Raw genomic sequence first — 24,857 nt, forward strand, 5'->3', positions numbered from 1 at the left:
TAATATGCCTCAATTGTTGCAAAAACTTCTTCTCGTAAGGATTGATTTTACTTTATATCTTAAGCTTGATTTTCATGTATGAAATTTGTAAACATATTCAAACTTGTAGAAACAAAGCAATATTGAGCAGAGGGATTGCAAACCAGCATGTCAGAGCGATGGGAGCCTAGGAGGAAGAAGAGCAGGGTTGTATCTACTATAGAAAAGTCAACCTTCATCCCCCACTCTTGGACCTTTACGTCACTCGACACTGTCGATGAAAACTCATGGTTTTAGGTCCATTGAGTAGGACCACTCCCTTGCTTTTAGCTTTTCTTTGCACCATCCGATCTTAGAGATGAGGATACGGACAATTGCATATTCTCCTTCCATCAACCTTTCTTAATTGTTGTTGATTCTTGGTTGACGAGTTAGGGTTCATTGGAGATGCAAACTCAAGTTCCTCCTTGATTGTCTAGCAGCGTGGCAGAGAGTTGTTCTTCTTCATTTATAAGCGATACGCCAGTCGTCTTGATTATTAAGGACAGAACCTCATTGGTACTTGCATAGAAGCTTCATCTTCAACAACTTTGGGATGTTGTCTCATGACCGTGGTCGTAGCCTTACCAGACACCGTCGATAGACCTCTATTGATTTCTAAAGAACGATGATCCGAGGATGCATGCCATGATGTAGTGGCTCTTGTCATCCTAGTCCTTGCTATTGACGTGCGAGTTGATCTTTTTGAAGATGATGAAAGCAGGCATCAGATTAGCTAATATGAGGTGAGTTGCACCCTGCTTCTCATCAGCCTCCTAGCTTGAGTCCTGGAAATGCTAGTTTGCCTTTGACGTTACTTGTGGCCTGTTGATTTGTTCATCCACTTCCTATGAGTAACTGCTTCTATTGTAGATCCTTTTGGTGGCACTCATCTTATTTCTCTTTGTTCCATAGCCAAAGTGGTGGTTTGGCAGGTTCTTACCAAACCATGGACAGGCACAACGTAGATTCATTCTTTCCTACAAAATGTTAATGGAAACATACTCGAGGGAATACAATAAATTTAAAATACAGGTTGTTATCCATAATTTGTGTGGTTCTCATCTATGCTAATGAAAAGGTGGTTTTTGAATTACTTTAGCATAGATTGTTTATCATGTTTGATAATAAATTTTATTTATTTGCTGCATTCAAGCATGGATCAAGGCAAAGGTAATTTGCAGCAAAAGACAAAGTGAGTGAATTTTTATACTCATAATTCTTCATTCGATGAAAAATGAGGTGTCTTCTTTTGCACAGAGTTGTTGGAGTTCATCGCATGCCTTGATTCATCTCCGGTGTGAGTTCATCTCAGGATTTTCCCAAATTAAATTTGAAAATTTCCTGCAAGGGTTAGTCCAACAAAAATAACGAGTGTCTACACAAGCAGTTTTTAGTTCAATAACCAAACTAGACTCCATGTCTAATTTTGATTAAGGAAGACATTTTAACCTAAGTACCATGCTTAATTTAAAAGCCAATGGAAATATGTATAGTACTTCCAAACCAAAGCATACTATAGAAGACAAAAATAGCATGAAAGTATTTTAGAGATTTACTCAAATAGAGATGAAAGAGCATGATCATGGTGAGTGATTTTTTAAGATAAAGGATGCAGGTGGCTTGGATATATGCATGGAACTAAACATGTTGTGGATTTGAGAGAATTCAAACTAAACGGAATGGATGCATGGATTATTTTAAGTAAACATGTAGTGGAAAACAAAATGTTAAAAAGATAACTACTCATTAAGTTTAAAGTCCATGAGCATGACTATCTCACCTTTCTTGATCATACTAACCATGACTCACATGATGGAACTTGTGAGTAGTGCAGCGTCTATTTCCATCACTTGAGATGTGATTTCAATTCTTGTGACGTCGACCTTTTTTCTCCAATCTACACATGGTTAGAATAATATATATATATGTCTATACAAACCTGTGAGATGACTGGGTTCCAGTGTTGATGGATCTTTGAATGTTTAGGCATCCTGGGGTTCTTCAATGTTTCTTCTTTTCTTGTGGAAGCTTGCCAGAAGGTTGAAACAGCGTATGATGTCCTGTCTTATTCCACAATTCAACAGAACATGGGTAATCCTACTAAAGCTAGTGGTATGTTAATGATCTAAATCTTTACGCCAATTGTTTCCCTAGCAACGATGCCAAAAATACTTATTGGTATTTATAAGTGCAGATATAATATGAAGGATTCCGCAAGCGCACAGAATACTGTTGTAGCATTTTACCGGGAGTATTCCAAGTATCGTTATTTAGATTTTACCATAGGAAAACAATAGAGTAAAGATTTTTTGGATAACAAAGGAATGTCTACTAATCAACATACCAGCATAGCTAGAGCATGGGGTAGAGATAATGATAGAAATTAAGGATAATGACACTCATGGGATAGATCATTAAAATAATGTAAACTAGTTAACTCAGGAGAGCAAAGGGTGAGGTAGATTCCTATGATATTCTTATTACAGGATCAAAGTATATATATACCCGACTATAGTTAAGACTCACTCTACTCTTGTGCACTTTGAGATTCCGCTTAGATGGTAGAGCATCCACAATAGATAACTCTACTGACGTGACTACGGTCCTACAATTTAAGAACCTGCTCAATTCAGTGTGGACTACAAAGGATATATGGGACTGTCACCACCCGCTGCTACCACACAACCAGAGAAGAGGGTGTACTAACAGGCAGAGCATTGTATAAGCACCATGCTTACACGAGGCTCGGCTACTTAGCCCAACCATGGTAAACTAGCAGGCTAAGCGCTCTATGAACCCACACACAAAAGTAATGATAACCTCAACTAAGCAAGATACATATTTAAAGTAAGCATAGCCATGTAGATATGAATATGATAAATTGATAATAAGTCTTACAAGATGTAGAAGTGAAGATTCAAGGCTTTGTCGAGCCTCCAAGACTAGATCCAAAACATGAGCATGAGTCCAACTCGACCCTCACTCCCACGCTACTAATCTACTACATTGGAGAGCTCTAGACCAAATCCTCCTGGTGTATCTTGATCTTTGAATGAGAGATATGAATTAGGGTTTTAGAGATGGCTCTAGGGAGGGGGTAGGGGCTGCTACATATAGGTCTGAGGTGGAGTAGGAGGTAAGGAATTGCCACATCATCGATCCACGTTAACTCCCTCGATAACCGTTGGATGAACTGACCTATAACTGCCTTAAAATCAATGGTGTAGATCTTGGAAATGCATACGAGGCAGCAGAGGGTGAGATGGCTCTGGAGCAGGCCAGGCAGCCTCCCTAGTGGGCTGGCTAGCCCACTATTGTGGCCATTTGGCCCAAGCTTCGACGTGGTGTCCTCTAGAACCTTCTAGAGTTGTCTTTCACAGTTTTCGCGGGTTGAATCACTTGTTATCATTGGTTTGCTTGTTTGGAGTGTATGATAGTGGTCCCAAGAGCTGTTTTCTGGATAAATCCTCCCGCAGTCACATATTCACCAAAGCTCGTGGAATTCATTAGTTTAAACCCCCATTCCTATGTTTGGTGATGGAATTAAATACATATATAGGATATGTTGACGGTTTATGATTGATGTTAACGACCATCAATAGCGGCGGAGGGCGAGGGGCCTCTGTAATGGGCCAACCAACCTCACCACTAGGCTGGCCAGCCTATTATTGTGGCAGGTGGGCCTCCCCTTTGGATGGTGGGTCTTGGGCTCCGTCTTGAGTCGACTTTCGTAGGTTTTGTGAGTTGAATCACTTGTTGATGTCGGTTTGCCTATTTGGAGTGTGTGATAGTGGTCCTAGGAGTGTTTTTTGATAAATCCTCCTGCATTCACATGTTCACCAAAGCACATAAAATTCATTAGTTTAAACCCATAGACCTATCTTTGGTGATGGAATTTAGCATATATGCATGTTATATTGATGGTTTATGATTGGCATTAACAACCATCAACAGCGGTGGCACCGCCATAGGGGTGGCGGTGACCATCCCAGCCAAGTCCCCAAAACCGGCCCTCTCTGAAAAAATAGGGCGGTGCACTGCCATCACCCTGGCGGTGACCTCCCTCGCTGTGCCCATCTCTGGAGGAAAGCGGCGGTGGCACCGGATAGCCCATGGCGGTGACCAGGTGGTGCACCACCATGCCCATGGCGGTGTACACCAATGTGTCCGGTGACCACCCCAAACCGGCCGCTCTTGGCTCTTCTCTGCTGAGCCCAGGTGGGCACCGCCCTAGGGGTGTTGGTACCACCAGACAGGGGGTGGCAGTGCCACCTAGGCACCTCCACTAGCTCACCGAGTTGCAAACTTTTGCGTGATTCAATCCATGTCAACTCAAGCTACTCCGCGCAAGTGATGCTAACTCTCAAAGTGTTTTCTCAAAACATATTATAGTCAAGTTAGCATTTCTCAAAACATTTTAGATAAATATTTTTTCTTGCTCTCCGATGTGCACTAGGCCTAAATGCAATGCATGAAGTCCAACACCTAGTGGCAATAGATGACCGAATTGTCTAGTTAAGAACCCCTCTTAATAGTATGACCATCTATTCTAAATATGATCACACTCTCCAAAGTGTCTTGATCACGGAAACAAAACCCCTATTTATACCTTTGCCTTGATCTCCATAGGGTTTTATTTTTCTCTTTCTTCTTTTCCAAGTTGAGCACTTGATCATCATCACATGTGGTCATCCTCATCATTTTATGTGATCAACATGACCATTTGAGTGCCATCATGCTCCTTACTTGGATTGCACCAACCTAGCGCATATCATGGCTCATGACAAAGGTTAGTGCTAGGTTTCATCAATTATCCAAAACCAAACTAGGGCTTGCAACGGCCACATTCTGGGCTAGAGCTTCGCCATGAAAGGTGAAGCAGCCCCATCATTGGACATCTCCAGGCTGTCGTCACTGCCGCAATTTGGCCATTCTTCCTCACGCTGCTCGCCGGCGTCTTCCTGTACACGTGGAGGCGGGCGAGGTATGTCGAGGTGCAGGAGGACTAGGAGCTGGAAAGGGTCCCCGAGCGCATGTCCTATCATGGCGATGGGGGTTGCAGCAATGGTGGTCACACACACAGCGCCAGCAGGGATGTGAGAAGTCAAAAAGGGATGGGAGGTGACTCAAGCGTGTGCTTTGGCGCTGAAGGGAGCCAAGTCACCAAGAAACGAAACTAGATTTTGTTTTCTGAGAGCTAGGAGAGAGAACATGTTTTGCATCTACCGAGCTAGTGAAAGCCCTAGTTTGGTTTTGGATAATTGATGAAACCTAGGACTAACCTTTGATCTAAGTGTGTGAATTAGAAAAGGTGGTCCACTCCAAGTGATTGAGCAAGATAAGGTCCATGGAGTTGAAGATGGACATGAGATGATGATAATCAAGCTCAACATGGAAAAGAAGAAAGAGAAAAACAAAAACCGAGATGATCAAGGCAATGGTATATGATAGGTTTTTGTTTTGCACTCAAGACACCATGGAAATGATTGATGAAATAAAAACTAGCATGCATAAGACAACTAGATATACCTTGATCTTTTACAAGTGGTACTAGAGCCTTGCCTCTAATGTTGATCTCATGAGGTATCTAGTTTGTCTTTGCTTTTCAAATGGTATCTAACAAATCATGGTGCTAAGGATGGTGTTCAAATAGCAACTCCGATTGGTATCACGCTTCAAAGGTCCATTCTTTACACCTTAGCATCATTTGGTAGCTATTACTCTCTCAAAACTTCTAATCCATGCATATGTGCAAGCTTTCAAATCCAAACTCTTAGCACACATATAGGGGGAGCTAATACTACTAATTTGGGTTGATAAAACTTGTCCATAATCTTTGCACATGGTAATATGCTTGGGCAAGCAACATAAATCTAAAAAGATTTAATTGAATATCTTTGTAAATAGTTACCAAAAAGGAGGAGATCGAAAGCCCTAGTTTAGTTTTGGATAATTGATGAAACCTAGGACTAACCTTTGATCTAAGTGTGTGAATTAGAAAATGTGGTCCACTCCAAGTGATTGAGCAAGATGAGGTCCATGGAGTTGAAGATGGACATGAGATGATGATGATCAAGCTCAACTTGGAAAAGAAGAAAGAGAAAAATAAAAACCAAGATGATCAAGGTAAAGGTATATGATAGATTTTTGTTTTACACTCAAGACACTATAGAGGATGTGAGTGACTTTGGATCGATAGCCGTACTATAAAGAGGGGAAATCTTTGGCTAAATAGTTTATCGAGTGCCACTAGGTGACATGATTCTTGCATATGCATTTAGGAACCTAGTGTGCTAATCTTGACCCTTGTAAAATGCTTTGAAAAATTCTAACACACTGCACACAAGTTCTACACTTTGTGGTTAGCAAGTTGGAAGCAAGGGTAAACCGGTTGTGGACTTAGAAAAAGAAAAGAGAGGAGAAGGTCCACGACCGGACGCTGGCCGCGGGGTGACCGGACTCACCCCAGGTGCATTTGGTCATTTATAGGCAGCACGGCACCGCTGGCCGAGAAGGCCGAGGAGCGTCCAGACGCTGCCACTTGCGCATCTGGTCACTTGTTGAGGGCTAGCGATCGAGCACGATCGGACACACAGGCTCTGAGTCAGGTGCATGCTGACGTACCGTGATGTTAGCCTTGGGTGAACACGCGCACAACCGGTGCACTGACCCGATGCACGGGCGCATTAGGTCACCTCTGACCTAATGCGTCCGATCAATAGAAAACAGCTCTAGAACCTCTCAGGATATGATATGACGCCATGTAGTTCTAAATCCGATCGATTGAGCAGCGAGTCCGATCATCACTTAACTAATCACACGCTCAGGAGTTAGCCGTCGGAAATAAACGGTGCTCGTTTAAACGTGGGACACGTGGCACAAGATCCACGACCGAACACTAGCGCGGGCGCGTCTGGTCAGTACGCAGGACGCCCCACCTTGGCCCCAACGGCTCTATTTGTTTGGGGACGTCTATAAATTCGGCTCGAAGGTGTTTCTCTTGGCACTTTGACATACTTGACATCCTTGTGAACCCAAGCAAACACCTCCCACTCATTTCCATCATTAATTCATCATCATAGTGAGATTGGTAGTGATTCCAAGTGCATTTGCTTGATGGATTGCATCTAGTGGCACTTGGGGATCGTTGTGGCTGTAGATTTCTTGTTTCTCTTGGTGGTTGCCGCCACCTAGATGGCTTAGAGCAGCAGAGGAGCTTTGGCATGTGTTGGTCATTGTTCATGGCCGGCTTCAGTGATTGTGAGTAGTCTTGTGCCTTCCCCCATGGAGAGCCAAAAGGTAACTCTAGTGGATTGGTCATGTCATTGAGTTACCCCACTTGTGGGTAGGTTCTTGCGGTGTCCAATTGTGTGGATGAGGTTCGTGCAACACCTCTTAGCCGCTGAACCACCAAGTGTTGATCGACACAACGGGGACTGGCATGCCGGCAAGCACGTGAACCTCGGGAGAAAAATTGGTTGTCACTTGCCCTTTGGTATTCTCTCGGTGATTGAATTGGTATTCATCTTGTGATTGGTTCACTCCTCTTTGCGGTGGTATAATGACCCTACTCACTCATTTATATTCCCGCAAACTAGTTGTAGCAAGCTCTAGCTAAAATTGAGAGCTTGCTTTGTAGTTTAAGTTCATCTAGTGGAGCTCTTTAGTGTAGCAAGTGTGAGAGCTCTTAGTGAGTAGTGACTTAGCCAATTGTGTGCCTAGTGATCATAGTAACTAGAATTGTTGGGTAGGTGGCTTGCAACCCTTATAGAGCTAGCGCAAGTTTGCATTTAGCTATTTGTCATACTAATCAAATTGCTCTAGTTGGTTTGTAGATTTTTAAATAGGCTATTTACCCCCCTCTAGCCATATTAGGACCTTTCAAGTGGTATTAGAGCCGTGGTCACCGTTTGATTGAAGGCTTAACAACCTCGGTGTCAGATTATGGCTCAAGTGGTGTTCAACCTTGTGTGTGTGGGGGGGGGGGGGCAAACCACCATTCTTTGATGGCACATGCTATAATTATTGGAAGAGAAAGATGAAGATATATCTTAGTTCTATCAATGATCAAGTGTGAGATGTGACCGAGAGTGACTATGCTATCACTGATCCCAACAATCTCGCCAACCAAGACAAGGCCAATAAGCAATGCAACACAATGACTCTCAACACCATATACAATGCCATTAATTCCAAGGTGTTCGAGCAAATCAAGGATTGTGATAGAGCTAATGAGGTGTGGAAGAGATTAGAGAAAACATATGAGGGCACACCAGCGGTGAAGAGTGCCAAGTTGTATATTCTCAAGGACAAGTTGATAAGCTTCAAGATGAAGGAGGATGAGAGCATTCTAGAGATGTTCCATCGATTGCAAGTGATTGTCAATGATTTGAAGGCACTAGGAGAGAAGATCAATGATGATGATGTGTCTCATCGGTTCTTGATGTGGCTACCTCCAAGATTTGAGATGTTAAGATTGCTCATCGTAAGAGGAGAATTAAAGGAGATTACCCCTAACCAAGTATTAGGTGATGTCATGACACAAGAGACATACCGTGTGGAAAAGGAGGGGGTTGACAAGGATGACAAGAAGGAAGAAGAGGACAAGAAGAAGAAGGGTGTAGCATTTAAGGCTAGCTCATCATCATCCAAGAACAAGGGCGGCCTTTATCACTCCCAAAGCTAGCTTTGTGAAGGGCCATGGTCGGTTTTGCAATAGATGCAAGCAAGTTGGGCATATAGAGTAATATTGCAAGACTAATAAGAACAAGCAACCTAATGTATCCTCAATTAGATTTGATTCTTGTTACATGCTTGTTAAGGGTGCCAATGGTGTAAAGGCTAAGTTCATTGGTACACCAATTGTGGGCTTAAAGAAGAAAGCCATTTGGGTGCCAAAGACCTTAGTAGCTAACCTTCAAGGACCCAAGCAAGTTTGGGTACCTAAAAAGAATTGATCTTCTTTTGTAGGTCAATTATAAAGCCAGAGAAAAGCATTGGGTGCTTGATAGTGGGTGCACGCAATACATGACTGGTGATTCAAGAATGTTCAATTCAATCAATGAAAATAAGAGCAATGGGATTGATAGTATCATATTTGGTGACAATGGCAAAGGCCAATGACTTGAGCATTTTCAATGTGCTACTAATAGAGAGCTTCAACTTCAACCTATTATCGGTAGCTCAATTGTGTGATCTTGGTTTCAAGTGCATATTTGGTGTGGTTGATGTAGAGATCATAAGTGTAGATGGCTCTAACTTGATATTCAAAGGATTTAGATATGAGAATCTATACTTGGTTGATTTTAATGCTAGAGAAGCTCAATTGTCAACATGTTTGCTCACTAAGTCTAGCATGGGTTGGTTATGGCATAGAAGACTTGGTCATATTGGAATGAAACAATTGAACAAGTTGATCAAGTATGACTTAGTTAGAGGCTTGAAGGATGTCACATTTGAGAAAGATAAGCTTTGTAGAGCATGCCAAGCCAGAAAGGAAGTTGGTAACACACATCCTAAGAAGAGCATGATGAGCACATCCAAGGCATTTGAGTTGTTGCACATGGATTTATTTGGACCAACCACATACACTAGCATTGGTGGAAACAAATATGGATTTATTATTGTGGATGATTTCACTAGATACACTTGGGTGTTCTTTCTTGTTGACAAGAGTGATGTGTTTGCAACCTTCAAGACATTCATCAAGAGAATTCACAATGAGTTTGAAACAACCATCAAGAAAGTGAGAAGTGACAATAGAAGTGAATTCAAGAACACAAGAATTAATGATTTGTGTGATGAATTTAGGATTAGGCATTAATTTTTGGCCACGTACACTCCTCAATCAAATTGCCTAGTTGAGAGAAAGAATAGAACTTTGATTGATATGGCAAGATCAATGTTGAGTGAGTACAATGTGAGTCATTCATTTTGGACCAAAGCAATCAACATGGCCTGCTACTATAGCATCCAACTCTATTGCTATCCATTGAAGGAGAAGACACCTTATGATCTCTTGAATGATAGAAAGCCCAATATCGCATACTTTTGGGTTTTTGGTTGCAAATGCTATATATTGAAGAAAGGCATAAGATTGAGCAAGTTTGAGAAGAAATGTGATGAAGGTTTCTTGCTTGGTTACTCAACTGCTAGCAAAGCTTATAGAGTTTGGAATTTGGCTAGTGGTACCCTTGAGGAGGTTCATGATGTGGAATTTGATGAAACAAATGGTTCCCAAGAGAAAGATAAGAATCTAGATAATATGAGAGGCACTCAATTGGTCAATGCAATAAAGAATATGGATATTGGTGACATAAGGCCTAGAGAGGTGATTGATGTTGAAGATGACAAGAATCAAGTGCTTTCTAACTCAAATGTGCAAGCTAGTGGTTCTCAAGATCAAGCTCAAGCAAGTGCTAGTGATGACAAAGTGCAAGATCAACAACAAGTGACTAGTTCATCATCTCAACCAAGTGATCAATCAAATGCAAGCAATCAAGCACAAGTGCTCCAACCAACCAATGTTGCAAGTGATCATCCATTGGATTCTATCATTGGTGATATCTCAAGAGGTGTGCAAAAAAGATCAAGATTGGTATCATTTTATGAACACTTCTCATTTATGTCATCCATTGAATCTAAGAAGATAGATGAAGCTTTATTAGATGTTGATTGGGTAAATGCTATGCATGAAGAGCTAAACAACTTTACAAGAAATCAAGTATGGGAGTTAGTTGAGAGGTCTAAGGATCATAATATGATTGGAACCAAATGGGTCTTTCGAAACAAGCAAGATCAAGATGAGATAGTTGTAAGAAAGAAAGCAAGATTAGTGGCTCAAGGTTACACTCAAGTTGAAGGTCTTAACTTTGGAGAAACATATGCCCTGGTTGCTAGATTGGAAGCAATTAGGATCTTGTTGGCCTATGCTTGTGCCCATAACACCAAGTTGTACCAAATAGATGTAAAGAGTGCATTTCTAAATGGGTACATTAATGAGCTTGTGTATGTTGAGCAACCTCCTGGTTTTGAAGATGAGAAGAAGCCCAACCATGTCTACAAGTTGAGAAAGGCTTTGTATGGATTGAAACAAGCAACAAGAGCATGGTATGAGAGGCTGAGGGATTTCCTACTCTCTAAGGGATTCAAGATGGGCAAGGTTGACACCACTCTCTTCACCAAGATGCTAGGCAATGACTTGTTTATGTTGCAAATCTATGTTGATGATATCATATTTGGATCAACCAATCAAGATTTTTATGAGGAGTTTGGAAAGATGATAGCAAGTGAGTTTGATATGTCTATGATTGGAGAGCTTAGTTACTTCCTTGGTCTTCAAATCAAGCAAATGAAGAATGACACATTTGTGAGTCAAGACAAGTACATCAAAGACATGCTCAAGAAGTTTGGCATAGATGAGAGCAAAGCTATTAGTACACCAATGGGACAAATGGAAGCTTGGATAGTGATGCTAGTGGCAACATGGTGGATCAAAAGATGTATCGGTCTATGATTGGAAGCCTACTCTATGTGACCGCATCATGGCCGGATGTGATCTTTAGTGTATGTATGTGTGCTAGATTTCAAGCCTCACCAAGAGAAAGTTATTTGAAGGCAACCAAGAGAATATTAAGGTACTTAAAGCATTCACAAAATGTTGGATTGTGTTATCCCAAAGGAGCAACATTTGGATTGATTGGATATTCGGACTCCGATTATGCGGAATGCAAAGTTGAGAAAAAGAGCACATCGGGCATATGTCAACTATTGGAAAGATCACTTGTGTCTTGGTCATCAAAGAAGCAAAATAGTGTAGCACTTTCAACCGCCGAAGTGGAGTATATTTTGGCCAGTAGTTGTTGTGCTCAATTACTTTAGATGAAGGCTACTTTGAGTGACTTTGGAATCAAATTCAAGCAAGTACCATTGCTATGTGACAATGAGAGTGCTGTGAAGCTCACCAACAACCCGGTTCAACATTCATGAACAAAGCACATAGATGTCTATCATCATTTCATAAGAGATCATCAATAAAAATGGAACATTTGTGTTGAGAGTGTGGGCACCGATGATCAACTTTCTGATATCTTCACCAAGCCACTTGATGAGAAGAGGTTTTGCAAGCTAAGGAATGAATTGAACATACTTGACTTCTCCAATATGTGTTGATGCATCCCCATTATATGACATGCCTCTCCTTTGAGCAAAGCAAGGTAAAGTTGATTGACATGTCATTCATCAATTGCTAAAGACTTGTTTAGTACATCAAGTCATTCATATCATGTCCTAGGCTCATTCGTGAAAATCAAATGAATTCGATGCTTGTATGGTACCACTATTGCTTGTATACTTGAAATGATCTAATGGTAGCATATGACATGTTTGTGGGCTTGTGAACCTAGTGTTTGATCTAGAAAATAAGCTATAAGTGTTTAACTCAACATGGTGCATGATAACCCTCATTTGGAGGTGTGAAGAAGCTTGCCCTTAATTCAAACTGAGTTAGATATCTTTTGCAAATGATTTAGATTGGGTAAATGATCCTCACTTCACATGGTTTCACCCCAACCTATCTAAAATCTAAGCTCATCTTTTGCGCTAATTGTTGACAAAGGGGAGAGAATTTCACAAAGATAGTAAGAGATAGGGGGAGCAAACAAATGAAATGACATTGTAAGAGGATCAATTAAAATTTGAAGCACACAAGTAGGGAGAGCAAGCTCATAAACTCGTATGTTGCATTACATATGTTTGCTTGCATGGCACAAGTTCTTTATTTCTATATCCATACTTGTGTGGTGTATGCTAGATTGTAGAAAATGATTGATGAAATAAAAACTAGCATGCATAAGACAACTAGATATACCTTGATCTTTTACAAGTGGTACTAGAGCCTTGCCTCTAATGTTGATCTCATGAGGTATCTAGTTTGTCTTTGCTTTTCAAATGGTATCTAGCAAATCATGGTGCTAAGGATGGTGTTCAAATAGCAACTCCGATTGGTATCACGCTTCAAAGGTCCATTCTTTACACCTTAGCATCATTTGGTAGCTATTACTCTCTCAAAACTTCTAATCCATGCATATGTGCAAGCTTTCAAATCCAAACTCTTAGCACACATATAAGGGGAGCTAATACTACTAATTTGGGTTGATAAAACTTGTCCATAATCTTTACACATGGTAATATGCTTGGGCAAGCAACATAAATCTAAAAAGATTTAATTGAATATCTTTGTAAATAGGTTGTCATCAATTACCAAAAAGGAGGAGATTGAAAGCCCTAGTTTAGTTTTGGATAATTGATGAAACCTAGGACTAACCTTTGATCTAAGTGTGTGAATTAGAAAATGTGGTCCACTCCAAGTGATTGAGCAAGATGAGGTCCATGGAGTTGAAGATGGACATGAGATGATGATGATCAAGCTCAACTTGGAAAAGAAGAAAGAGAAAAATAAAAACCAAGATGATCAAGGTAAAGGTATATGATAGATTTTTGTTTTACACTCAAGACACTATAGAGGATGTGAGTGACTTTGGATCGATAGCCGTACTATAAAGAGGGGAAATCTTTGGCTAAACGGTTTATCGAGTGCACTCACATCCTCGATAAACCGTTTAGCCAAAGATGAACCAGACTATCAAACACGTGGCGCAAGATCCGTGATCGAACGCTGGCATGGTCACGTCAGGTCAACCTGACCGGCGCGTCCGGTCAGTACGTAGGATGCCCCACCTTAGCTCTAATGGCTCTATTCATTTGGGGATGTCTATAAATAGTTGGAGTTGGCTCCAAGGTGTTTCTCTTAGCACTTTGACATACTTGACATCCTTGTGAACCCAAGCAAATACCTCCCACTCATCTCCATCATTGATTCATCATCATAGTGAGATTGGGAGTGATTCCAAGTGCATTTTCTTGAGTGATTGCATCTAGTGGCACTTGGGGATTATTGTGGCTACAGATTTCTTGTTTCTCTTGGTGGTTGCCGCCACCTAGATGGCTTGGAGCAGCAGAGGAGCTTCAACATGTGTTGGTTATTGTTCGTGGTCGGCTTCAGTGATTATGAGTAGTCTTGTACCTTCCCCCATGGTGAGCCAAAAGGTAACTCTAGTGGATTGGTCGTGTCATTGAGTTACCTCACTTATGGGTAGGTTCTTGCGGTGTCCAATTGTGTGGATGAGGTTCATGCAACACCTCTTAGCCGCTGAACCGCCAAGTGTTGGTCGACACAACGGGGACTAGCATGCTGTCAAACACGTGAACCTCAGGAGAAAAATTGATTGTCACTTGCCCTTTGGTATTCTCCCGGTGATTGAATTGGTATTTATCTTGTGATTGGTTCACTCCTCTACGCGGTGGTATAATGACCCTACTCACTCATTTATATTTCCGCAAACTAGTTGTAGCAAGCTCTTTAGTGTAGCTAGAATTGAGAGCTTGCTTTGTAGTTTAAATTCATCTAGTGGAGCTCTTTAGTGTAGCAAGTGTGAGAGCTCTTAGTGAGTAGTGACTTAGCCAATTGTGTGCCTAGTGATCATAGTAACTAGAATTGTTGGGTAGGTGGCTTACAACCCTTGTAGAGCTAGAATAAGTTTGCATTTCGCTATTTGTCATACTAATCAAATTGCTCTAGTTGGTTTGTAGATTTTTAAATAGGCTATTTACCCCCCTCTAGCCTTATTAGGACCTTTCAGCTAGGCTCGGTGGTGGGCCAAGGAAATCAAACACGAGCTTCTGCAGCCCATGGGCACAGCCAGGCCTCTAGGCCAGAAATCTAACACGCCCCAAACGCCCCTAAAGGATTAGTTTAGTTTCCTATCTTAGCGTGATTGAGACTAGGGCCCTTCCTATCCATCACGACTCAAACCATAGTAGGTCATCAGATTTCCTAACATACCATAGTTGTAGATGCGGTGCGTCTCTCTTGCATGAATTCATGAGGTAGTAGGCCCTGTATAGTAGGCTTCTATTGTTCCATGCACAACAAAGAGTCGTAACTATTTACAACCATATTAAACATGGCCATAACAACACACCGCAACACATCACACAAATACACTAATCCACTATGACTCGGGCCAACATAAGCTAATGCCCCCCCACCACACCCACCCACCCACCCAAAGGGCTATACCAATTCTAGGACTACGACTTTTCTCTGTCATGTACTTTGGTAACGGTTAATCAAATAATTGTGTTACTCTTTATTTTTTGAGAGTAAACCATAAATGATTTATGGAAACAGAATAATTTCACTATCGCGTAACCTATTTCTTCACTATTTTCTTTTGTTTATCCCAGTATTAATATTTTAAATTATTAATACTTATGGCACCTTAAGTAAGCTACAGTCGATGCCCTTACTTTGAGTTCGATATGTAATGATGTTCGTCTGGGCCATGCTGCTATGACAAAGCAGGAAACACGGAAACTGTTAGAAAAACACTAAGCGTGTGTTTGGATTGAGGGTTGTCGTGGGTTGGGATGGGTTGGACCCAAATTTAGTTGTGTTTGGTTAGGGGTTGAAGTGTATTGGGTTCGCTCTCATAGGAAATATACCTAGTAGATGCGGGTTGAATTGGTTTCTCAAAATCAGGCGAATGGGGTCGATCCAGTTCGACACCGTCGTTTCTCCGTCTCACAGCGCTGACGTTGGTGAGATGAGCTCCGCTGGGGCCAGGCCATGGCGGCTCTGGCCGAGCTCCATCGGCGTGGTTTGGCTCCGCTGGCACTGGTCCATGGCCAGACGGGCAAGCTCAATTGGCAATGGGCGACACGGCAGGACCAAACGGGCCATCCATTCTAACCCATTCTATCCCTCACACCAAAAAAAAATGGAATGGCTCTGTTGATTTGTTCATCCACTTCCTATAAGTGAGTGCTTTTATTGTAGATTCTTTTTATGGCACTCATCTCCTTCTTTGTTTCATCGCTGAAGTGGTGGTTCGGCTTGAGTTCACAAATTCATACCAAACCATGAATAAGCATAGCTTCTTTCCTGTAAAATATTAATGGACACATAGCCGAGGGAATACAATAAATCTGAAATATGGGTTGTTATCCATAGTTTGTGTGGTTCTCATCTATGCTAATGAAAAGGTGGTTTTTGAATTACTTTAGCATAGTTTGTTTATCATGTTTGATAATGAATTTTTATTTGTTCACTACATTCAAGCATGGTTCAAGGCAAAAGTAACTTGCAGCAAAAGACAAAGTGAATGAATTTTGATACTCATAGTTCTTCCTTCAATGAAGTTTGAGCCGTGTCTTCTTTTGCGCAGAGTTGTTGGAGTTCATCTCATGCATTGATTTATCTCCAATGTGAATTCATCTCTTGACTTACCCAGATTGAATTTGAGAGTTTTCTACAGGGGTTAGTCCAACAAAATAACCAGTATCTACTACAACAAGTTTTAGTTCAATAACCAAACTAAACTCCATGTCTAATTTGATTAAGGCATTTTAACCTAAGCACCACGCTTAATTTAAAAAGCCTTTGGAAATAAGGTCACACACCTCTTGATTTAAACTAAGCACCATGCTTACTTTAAAAGATGTCTAAAGATACTTTCAAACCTAAACATACTATAGTAAACAAAGGGTAACATGAAAGCGTTATAGAGATTTATTCAAATAGAGATGAAAGAGCATGATCATGGTGAGAGATTTTTTAATAAAAAGATGCAAGTGGCATGAATGTATGCAAGGAACTAAATATGTTGTGGATTTGATATGAGAGAATTTAAACTAAACGGAGTGGATGCATGAATCATTTAAAGTAAACATGCAATGGTATGCAAAAATTAAAAGATAACTACTCATCAAGTTTAAAGTCCATGAGCAAGACTATGTCACCTTTCTCGATCATATCTACCATGACTCACATGATGTAATTTGTGAGTAGTGCAGCATCTGTATTCATCACTTAAGATGTGATTCTTGTGACGTCGACCTTTTTCTCCAATCTACACATGGTTAGAATAATATATATGTGTATACAAACCTGTGAGACGGTAGGGTTCCAATATTGATGGATCTTGAATGTTTAGGCACCCTAGGGTTCTTCAATGTTTCTTCTTTTCTTGTGGAAGCTTGCCGAAAGGTCAAAACGGCATCTGTTGCCCTGTCTATTTCACAATATAACAGAACAGGGGTAATCCTACTAAAGCTAGCGGTATGTTAATGATCTAAATCTTTACGCCAATTGTTTCCCTGGCAACGACGCCAAAAATGTTTGTTGGTATTTACTAATGCAAATAGAATATGAAGGATTCCGCAAGTGCACAGAATACCATTGTAGCATTTTACCGGGAGTATTTTAGGTATCATTATTTATATTTTACTATAGGGAAACAATATAGTAAAGACTTACTGAGTAATAGAGGAATGTCCACCAACCAACATGCCAGCATAGCTAAAGTAGGGGTGAATGTAATGATAGGAATAAAGCATAATGACACTTAGGGAATAGATCTAAGATAATGTAAACTAGTAAACTCGGGAGAACAACGGGTGAGGTAGATTCCTATGATATTCTTATTACAAGATCAAAGTATATATACACCAAACTATAGCTAAGACTAACTCTACTCTTGTGCACTTCGAGACGCCGCTTAGACGGTACAACATCCATAATAAATAACTCTACTGATGTGACTACGGTCCTACAATTTAAGAACCTGTTCAATTCGGCGTGGACTACAAAGGATAGACGGGACTGTCACCACCCGCTGCTACCACACAACCAGAGAATAGGGTGTTCTCATAGGCAGAGCATCGTATAAGCACCATGCTTACACGAGGTTCGGCTACTTAGCCCAATCGATAAACTATAGCAGGCTAAGCGCTCTATGAACCCACGCACAAAAGCAATGATAACCTTAACTAAGCAAGATATATATTCAAAGTAAGCATAACCATGTAGATAAGAATATGATAAATTGATAGTAAGTCTTACAAGATGTAGAAGTGAAGATGCAAGGCTTTGTCGAGACTCCAAGACTAGATCCGGAACTTGAGCATGAGCCCATCTTGACCCTCACTCCCGAGTTACTAATCTACTATATTGGAGAGTTCTTGACCTAATCCTCCTGGCGTGTGTTGATCTGAATGAGAGATATGAATTAGGGTTTCCAAGATGTCTCTAGGGAGGGGGGAGGGGCTGCTATATATAGGCCGAGGTGGAGTAGGGGGTAAGGAATTGCCACGTCATCGATCCGCGTCAACTCCCTCGATCACCGTTGAATGAACCGACCTTGATCAACGGGGGAGATGGTCTTTCAAAGGCGGTGGGAAACTGACGTAGGAAGATGAGGCTAACTGGTGGCCCCCCTAGGCCGGCCGGTCTGTAGGTGGGGCTGGCCGGCCTGTCTCTGTGACAGGTGGGCCTACCCTCCGGTGGAAGCTTCTAGACTCCGTCTTGAGTTGTTTTTCGCAGGTTTCGCGAGCCGAATCTCTTTCTAATATCGGTTTGCTTGTTTGGAGAGTATGACGGTGGTCCCAGGGGCTGTTTTTTTGGATAAATCCTTCTACATTCACATATTCACCAAAGCTCGTGGAATTCATTAGTTTAAACCCCTATTCCTATGTTTAGTGATGAAATTAAATATATATGCAGGATATATTGATGGCTTATAATTGATGTTAACGGTCGTCAATAGGCTCCATCTCTCAAACCAAACATAAGATAGGTCCTACCTAAGCCCTTAAAATTGGTATAGGTCCAACCCATCCCACGTGGTCTTGAAACCAAGCACACCCTAACATTGTTTTCTGTCCGATTTTCATATTCAAAATATATATTGTGTTTCTCATTGACTTTAATATTTAAAAAAATGAAAAATGAACCAGATAAATACAGAAATTAGGGCAGGAGCGGTGGGCGTCCATATGGCTCTTAGATGGCCAGACGTCCCGATGATTCTGGAGTCGGACTGTGAGTCGGTGGTCACCAAGATCCGAACGAAGACGTGGGAGGTTGGTGCCAGAATAATTTAGCTCATGAGTTGGCACAGTTTGCCATTAGGTCTAGGGAGTGTCAGGCTTTTTTTTTTTGCTTGTTTTCCGGAGTGGTTTTCTTCACTCTCTTGTAAAGATGTTACTTGAGTTTTAATAAATTTTACCATTCGCAGAAAAAAAAGGGCGGGAGTGATCTATCCGGTCCGTTTTCACGCCTATCTCCGGCCCTTCATTCCTGGCTCTGTGACAGTGTGTGTTGTGCCTGCCATCGCATTCCAGTTTACGTATATCGCAATGTCCCATTCGATATAACATTCTAATATAGGAGTAAGCTTATTAGCTTAAACAAGCTACCACAGTCCACAGAGTACATGGAAGCATCCCAGTTTCATCTCAGTTCTCAACACTGATTCACAACCGATGATGATGGAATTCAGCAATCAGCAATGCATCCAGCGCGTGCGCGTCTACTCCCGTGCTCCGAGTTTGGCCGCGTCCGTCAAGAACTGGCCATACGCAGCGCGCGATGAGCCACCGGCCCTCCGGGCGACGGTCGCGGCGTCCCTATGCGCCACCACGCGCGCCCTGATCTTGTCGCCTTCCTCGGACTCCATCACCAACCTCACCTTGGCCTCCACCTCCTCAGCCCTGACCAGCCCCTGCTGCCATCCAACCATCTCCACGCCGACCATGGCTTCCTCCACCATGAACAGCTTGTTCATCTTCTGTTCCGCGTACATCGGCCAGCAAAGCATCGGCACGCCGGCCGTGATCCCCTCCAGCGCCGAGTTCCACCCGCAGTGCGTCACGAATGCGCCTGTCGCCCTATGGCTGAGCACTTCCACCTGCGGCGCCCAGTGCTTGACGACAAGGCCGCGGTCTCTGGTGCCCTCCAGGAACCCGTCCGGCAGGAGGACGTCGAGGTCCGCGTCCGCGCGTGGATCGAACAGCCTCTCGGTGTCGCCGCGCAGCGGGGCTCGCACCACCCAGAGGAAACGGTGGCCGGAGTTCTGCAGGCCGACAGCGACCTCCCTGAGCTGCTCCTCCGAGTGGGTGGCCGCGGCTGTGCTCCCGAAGCAGAGGAACACCACGCTGCGCTCTGGTTGCCTGTCGAGCCACGCCAGGCACTCGTGCTTCTCTTTTGCCTCGGCGCCGGCACCGGCGGCGACCAGTGGCCCGACGCAGTACACCGGAGGCGTCCTGCGTGCTCTGCCACTGCCAGGAGGAATCGACGGCGGGTCCCGGAGAGCTCCCACCGCCCGAGCCTCCAGCGACGCGAACGTGTTCACCAGGATGCCGTCGGGCTCCTCCGCGTTCCTTCGCATCGCGTTCATCATCGCCTTGTATATCTCGCTCTCCGGCTCCTGCAGCGTCTCGCGCATGAGGTACGACGCCGGGATGGGAGGCACGCCGAAGAAGGTTACGGGGGCGTCTCTGAGCTCCTTGAAGCTTGGCTGGCCTTCCGCGCGGATCCAGGGGAGCTGGAGGAACACGGCGACCGCGGAGGCGTTGGCGGCGAAGAAGGTGTAGGCCAGGATCCCGAGCTCCTTGGTGACGTCGAGCGCGGCGACGGAAGGCGCGTCCACGATCACCGCGTGGACGACGCTTCGGGGAGGCTGCAGCAGGGAGCAGAGGAACCCACGGAGTTGGTCGTTGTAGCGTTTCACGATCTCGAAGTACCAGAGGAGCGCCTCCGCGTAGTCCGCGACGGTGGGAGGGTTCTGGATCCGAGGGAGCCTGTGGAATGCGACGGACGGCTTGTCGGAGGCCACGCGGTCGACGGCGGCTGCCAAGGCGACGTCTTGGTCCAAGGTGAGGTCGATGAGCGCGACCGCAACAGCGTAGCCCTCCTCCAGGAACACGTCGGCGAGCTGCATCATCGGGACGAAGTGGCTGACAAAGAGGCCCGGGTACAGAACGATCGTCTTCTCCATGATGTCTTTGCTTGCGGTAGCGGTGCGGCGGTGCCGGAGGTGTCGGACAGAAGACTGGATGAGGGTTTTTTTTTTTTTTGACAACAGACTGGATGAGCTTGAGCTTGTGTGGTGGACTGTGGAGTGACCTGCCGTCCATTTATTTTCGTTCGTTCTCGTGGTCACGACTGACGACATCACGGGACCGGGGAGCACGTGGGCAGCAACAGTACGATTGTACGAGGCCGGGTTTAGTTGGTTGAAGTTTGGGATTTTGGCTACTGTAGCACTTTTGTTTTTATTTAATAATTATTATTCAATCATAGACTAATTAGGCTTAAAACGTTCGTCTCGTATTTTCAATTAAACTGTGCAATTAGTTTTTTTTCGTCTACATTTAATGTTTTATGTACGTATCGCAATATTTGATGTGACTGTTATTGTAGCACTTTTTAAAAAAGTTTTTGCAACTAAACATGGCCTGAGTCAAAACATCCTCCTCCTGGGTCCAGCCTCCAGCGCTTGCTCTACTCAACGAAACAAAAAACATGACACTTCGGCTCGAGATCGATGGCCAGAGCTTTCACGTCATGCATGACATCACTACATCAGGGAGGGGAACTCTCTACCCTGCAGCATCAACACGTGCTGGCCTTGATCATCCAGCGAGACCCTTCCTCTGCTCCAAATATTTATCGAGTGCCTTCCTTTCATTAGTCAATATACTATGCATGTAGTCACATAATACTCCCTTCAATCAGCCAATTATTCATTTTTTTTCGAGAACGCGCTAAGCACGTGTTTTGTTAAGAAGAAGTATCGGCCAATTACTCATCAACCAAACGACCGAATAGAGTGTCCATGAATAAAATTAACCTCCCTGGGCTGGTCAGATTAAAATTGATCACATATATGCTATTACATTGCTCAGCATTGTCTATGTCAATGGCTAATTTGGTTGTTAATAGGGTCATTGCATAGGTTTGTAACAAAATTGGATTAGGGTGTCAGGTAACTCCCAGTTTATACCTCCTTGTCTTAAGGTCCTGAGAAATTTATTCCCGATTTGAAAATAATTGCGTACTACTTTGCATGTAGGTATTTCATTATATTCTTCTTTTTTTAACCGTGCATTAGCACATATTTCATTAAAAGATACTCCCTCTTATTGTTTTTACTATATATCTGGACTCAATGTATGTCTAGCAAAAGCTACGTACATATACAAAATCTAAAACGTCTTATAATTTAAAATAGATGGAGTAGCAAACACAGTACACAGATGGCAACTCTACATATTAAAACAACATAGGAAAACAGTAACAGAAACAAGAACAAGAGCATCCAGTACCCGCTTCCACGAATAGCTGAACAAGAACATGACTAATGACTAGAGGTGAAATCATATTTTGGACTCACACAGGAGGGGAGCATAGTAAGGTTTAGGGTTATAACAGCACAAGCGTGCAGGTGTTAAGGCTTAGGGTTATAACAGCGTATGTCCTATATGCACACCCATAAGACAACAATTTTTATGATGATCTATTGACTCATATTGCGATCCAAATATGTCATCCACAAACAATAAGTGGGTAACAGATGTGGATCACATTATGAGCCTATAGATCATCATACGCTCTGTTCGTTTGGGCTGGTTTGACTTATAAGCCATGGCTGAAAGTACCATCAGCTGGTTTGGTATGAGAGAAAAATACTATTTATTGACTGATAAACCATGACTTATAAGTTAAATACGACCGAGCGAACAGTCTGATAGAATTTGTGGCATTATGGATGCACGTACAGGACATACATGTCCTGCAATCACAAGAAGACAAGATCGCTTGGCTACACACACTCGATGGTCAGTATACGACAAAGCCTGCATATGTAGTGCACATGGAAAACGAAAGCACCGCGGAAGTGCAGATTATTCACTTGGGTCATGCTTCAAAACAGAATATGGACAGCTGCACGACTGCAACTGCGGGGGTGGCCGGACGACTACTTCTTTCAGCTGTGTGTTCGAAACTTAGAGACGGTCTTACATTTGTTCAAGAAATGTTGCTTCTCTAAGATGATATGGGAAAAAGTGGCTACATGGATTGAGGCACCAGCTTTGATGTTGGTTAATTGGATCCAGATTGATGACCTGGGCCAATGGTTCCTTGAGATGGAAAATAGTGGGCAACAAACCAGGAGACAGGGAGTAAGATGACTGGCCGTGCTAACCATTTGAAATTTTTTTGAAAGAAAGAAATAACCGCGTCTTTAAGAAGGTTAGAAGGTGTGGCAGAACCATCCAAATTATGCTGGCCCACATGTATCCGTCATTGTCTCGAAGACCTCTGACTGTTGTACACGAAAGCCAGATAATTCGGTAGTCTGTCGGGTGTCCTCGGGGAACCCCGAATCATCCACATTTTACAACTCATACAGGATCAACAATGAAATTACCACAACATTACAACATTGTTACAAAAATTTCATACATCGGAGTTGCGGAAGATTTACAACATTAGGTTACAAAACATGTTATGTACCTTTAAATAGCACTTGAGTTCCAAAAGTTGAGTAGAACTATGGAAGTACTTAAGTGAAGTACCTAAGATAGAAGAGACGATCAGATCATGTCGAGCCCACCGACATAACCTCAATTAGCCGCACATGTCAAATCTTGCAACAGGGTTTAACAAACTCTGTGAAAGGAGACCATGACGCCTAAGAGGGGGTTGAATTAGACAACTTAAAACTCTAACTCTAAACTATGGCCTCTTTTTCTACCTAGTCAAAACCTATGCAAGAAACTATGGCCTAGGGTCTATTTTCCTTACACCCTAAGTACGTGAGGGTACTCAACAAGACTTACCCGATTAATAGAAAAGACTCCAAGGGCATGAGGGCTTAAGGGAAAGTCTGAAGCAAGAGTAACTTTTGTAGAAAAGCTTACTACGAGTAAATCCTTACTTTTAAGGTTTTAGCGATGTATTAAGTCCATATCAGTATCCAGTTTGCACCTAATCTAAATCAATCACTTCTTTAAGCATCTCAACTCATTACTTCTCATATGCATAAGTAACCATGTTTCATTGATCAACTACGATGATGGTGTGAGAATCAAGTCTCCTGTTACCGTAGAGCAAACGATGATTCAAACCGATTAAACCCAGCTGGGAATTCCCAACCACATGACATATGCAGGTCCCAGACCAACATATATCAACCTTCACTCGGATCCTCTAAAACAGGAACGGGTTCGCGCCACCCGAGAGCACAGTACTCCATCGCCCTACCCTATTCCAGTAGGGTGGGTACACGCTACTCTCGCCATCTCTCCACTCCTAGTGAGCGGTTGTCCTTTCCCATAATGGAATAGCCGAGATATTAGGCTTACTAGAGTATGTGGCCAGTACTGCAAAAATCTTGATCCAAGGGCCAACAACAGACGGTCCTTCACCAACACAGATGAGACATGCACGACCAGGAAACCCTATCGGCTTAAACACCAGAGACATAACCCATGTCCCACCCGGTCTCCAGTTTATCCATATTCATTATTAACCTCAGAACATTTCCCGAGTATAGAACCATTGCGAATGATGAACTCATCACTTGACTCTTATAATCTAAGTATGGCTAAGCATTACTAACCTATCATGTTACTGCAAGGTTGACAAGGATAAGGATTGAAATATCAAGGCAGGCATGCAGTAGTTGGTAATCAACCAAACCCTAACCACTTAATGCACAAAGCATAGGACTTAAAGTGTAATAGCATTTGTAAAACACAAGGAAGGGGTTTAAATGCTCCGGGGCTTGCCTGTGTTGCATGAAAGGTCAGAATCCATAGAAGGATCACATAAGTCAATCTTGACACCAACACCACTGGTGGATGAACCTTCTCCAAAGCTTGTTCAACAGAAACCTTCTCACTCTCGTACACTACACGTAACAAGATGA

General features: G+C 42.8%; 1 protein-coding gene across 1 annotated transcript; it reads right to left on the reverse strand.

Moving 5' to 3' along the window:
• Window positions 1-19,286: 19,286 nt before the first annotated feature.
• On the reverse strand, window positions 19,287-21,116 carry LOC136546960 (anthocyanidin 5,3-O-glucosyltransferase-like). The gene has a single exon (XM_066538917.1). It carries the CDS (start codon window positions 21,093-21,095, stop codon window positions 19,452-19,454), a length of 1,644 nt encoding a protein of 547 aa, XP_066395014.1. The 5' UTR covers window positions 21,096-21,116; the 3' UTR covers window positions 19,287-19,451.
• Between the last annotated feature and the right edge of the window lie 3,741 nt (window positions 21,117-24,857).

Source organism: Miscanthus floridulus, chromosome 3, assembly GCF_019320115.1.
Source record: "Miscanthus floridulus cultivar M001 chromosome 3, ASM1932011v1, whole genome shotgun sequence".
NCBI lineage: Eukaryota > Viridiplantae > Streptophyta > Magnoliopsida > Poales > Poaceae > Miscanthus > Miscanthus floridulus.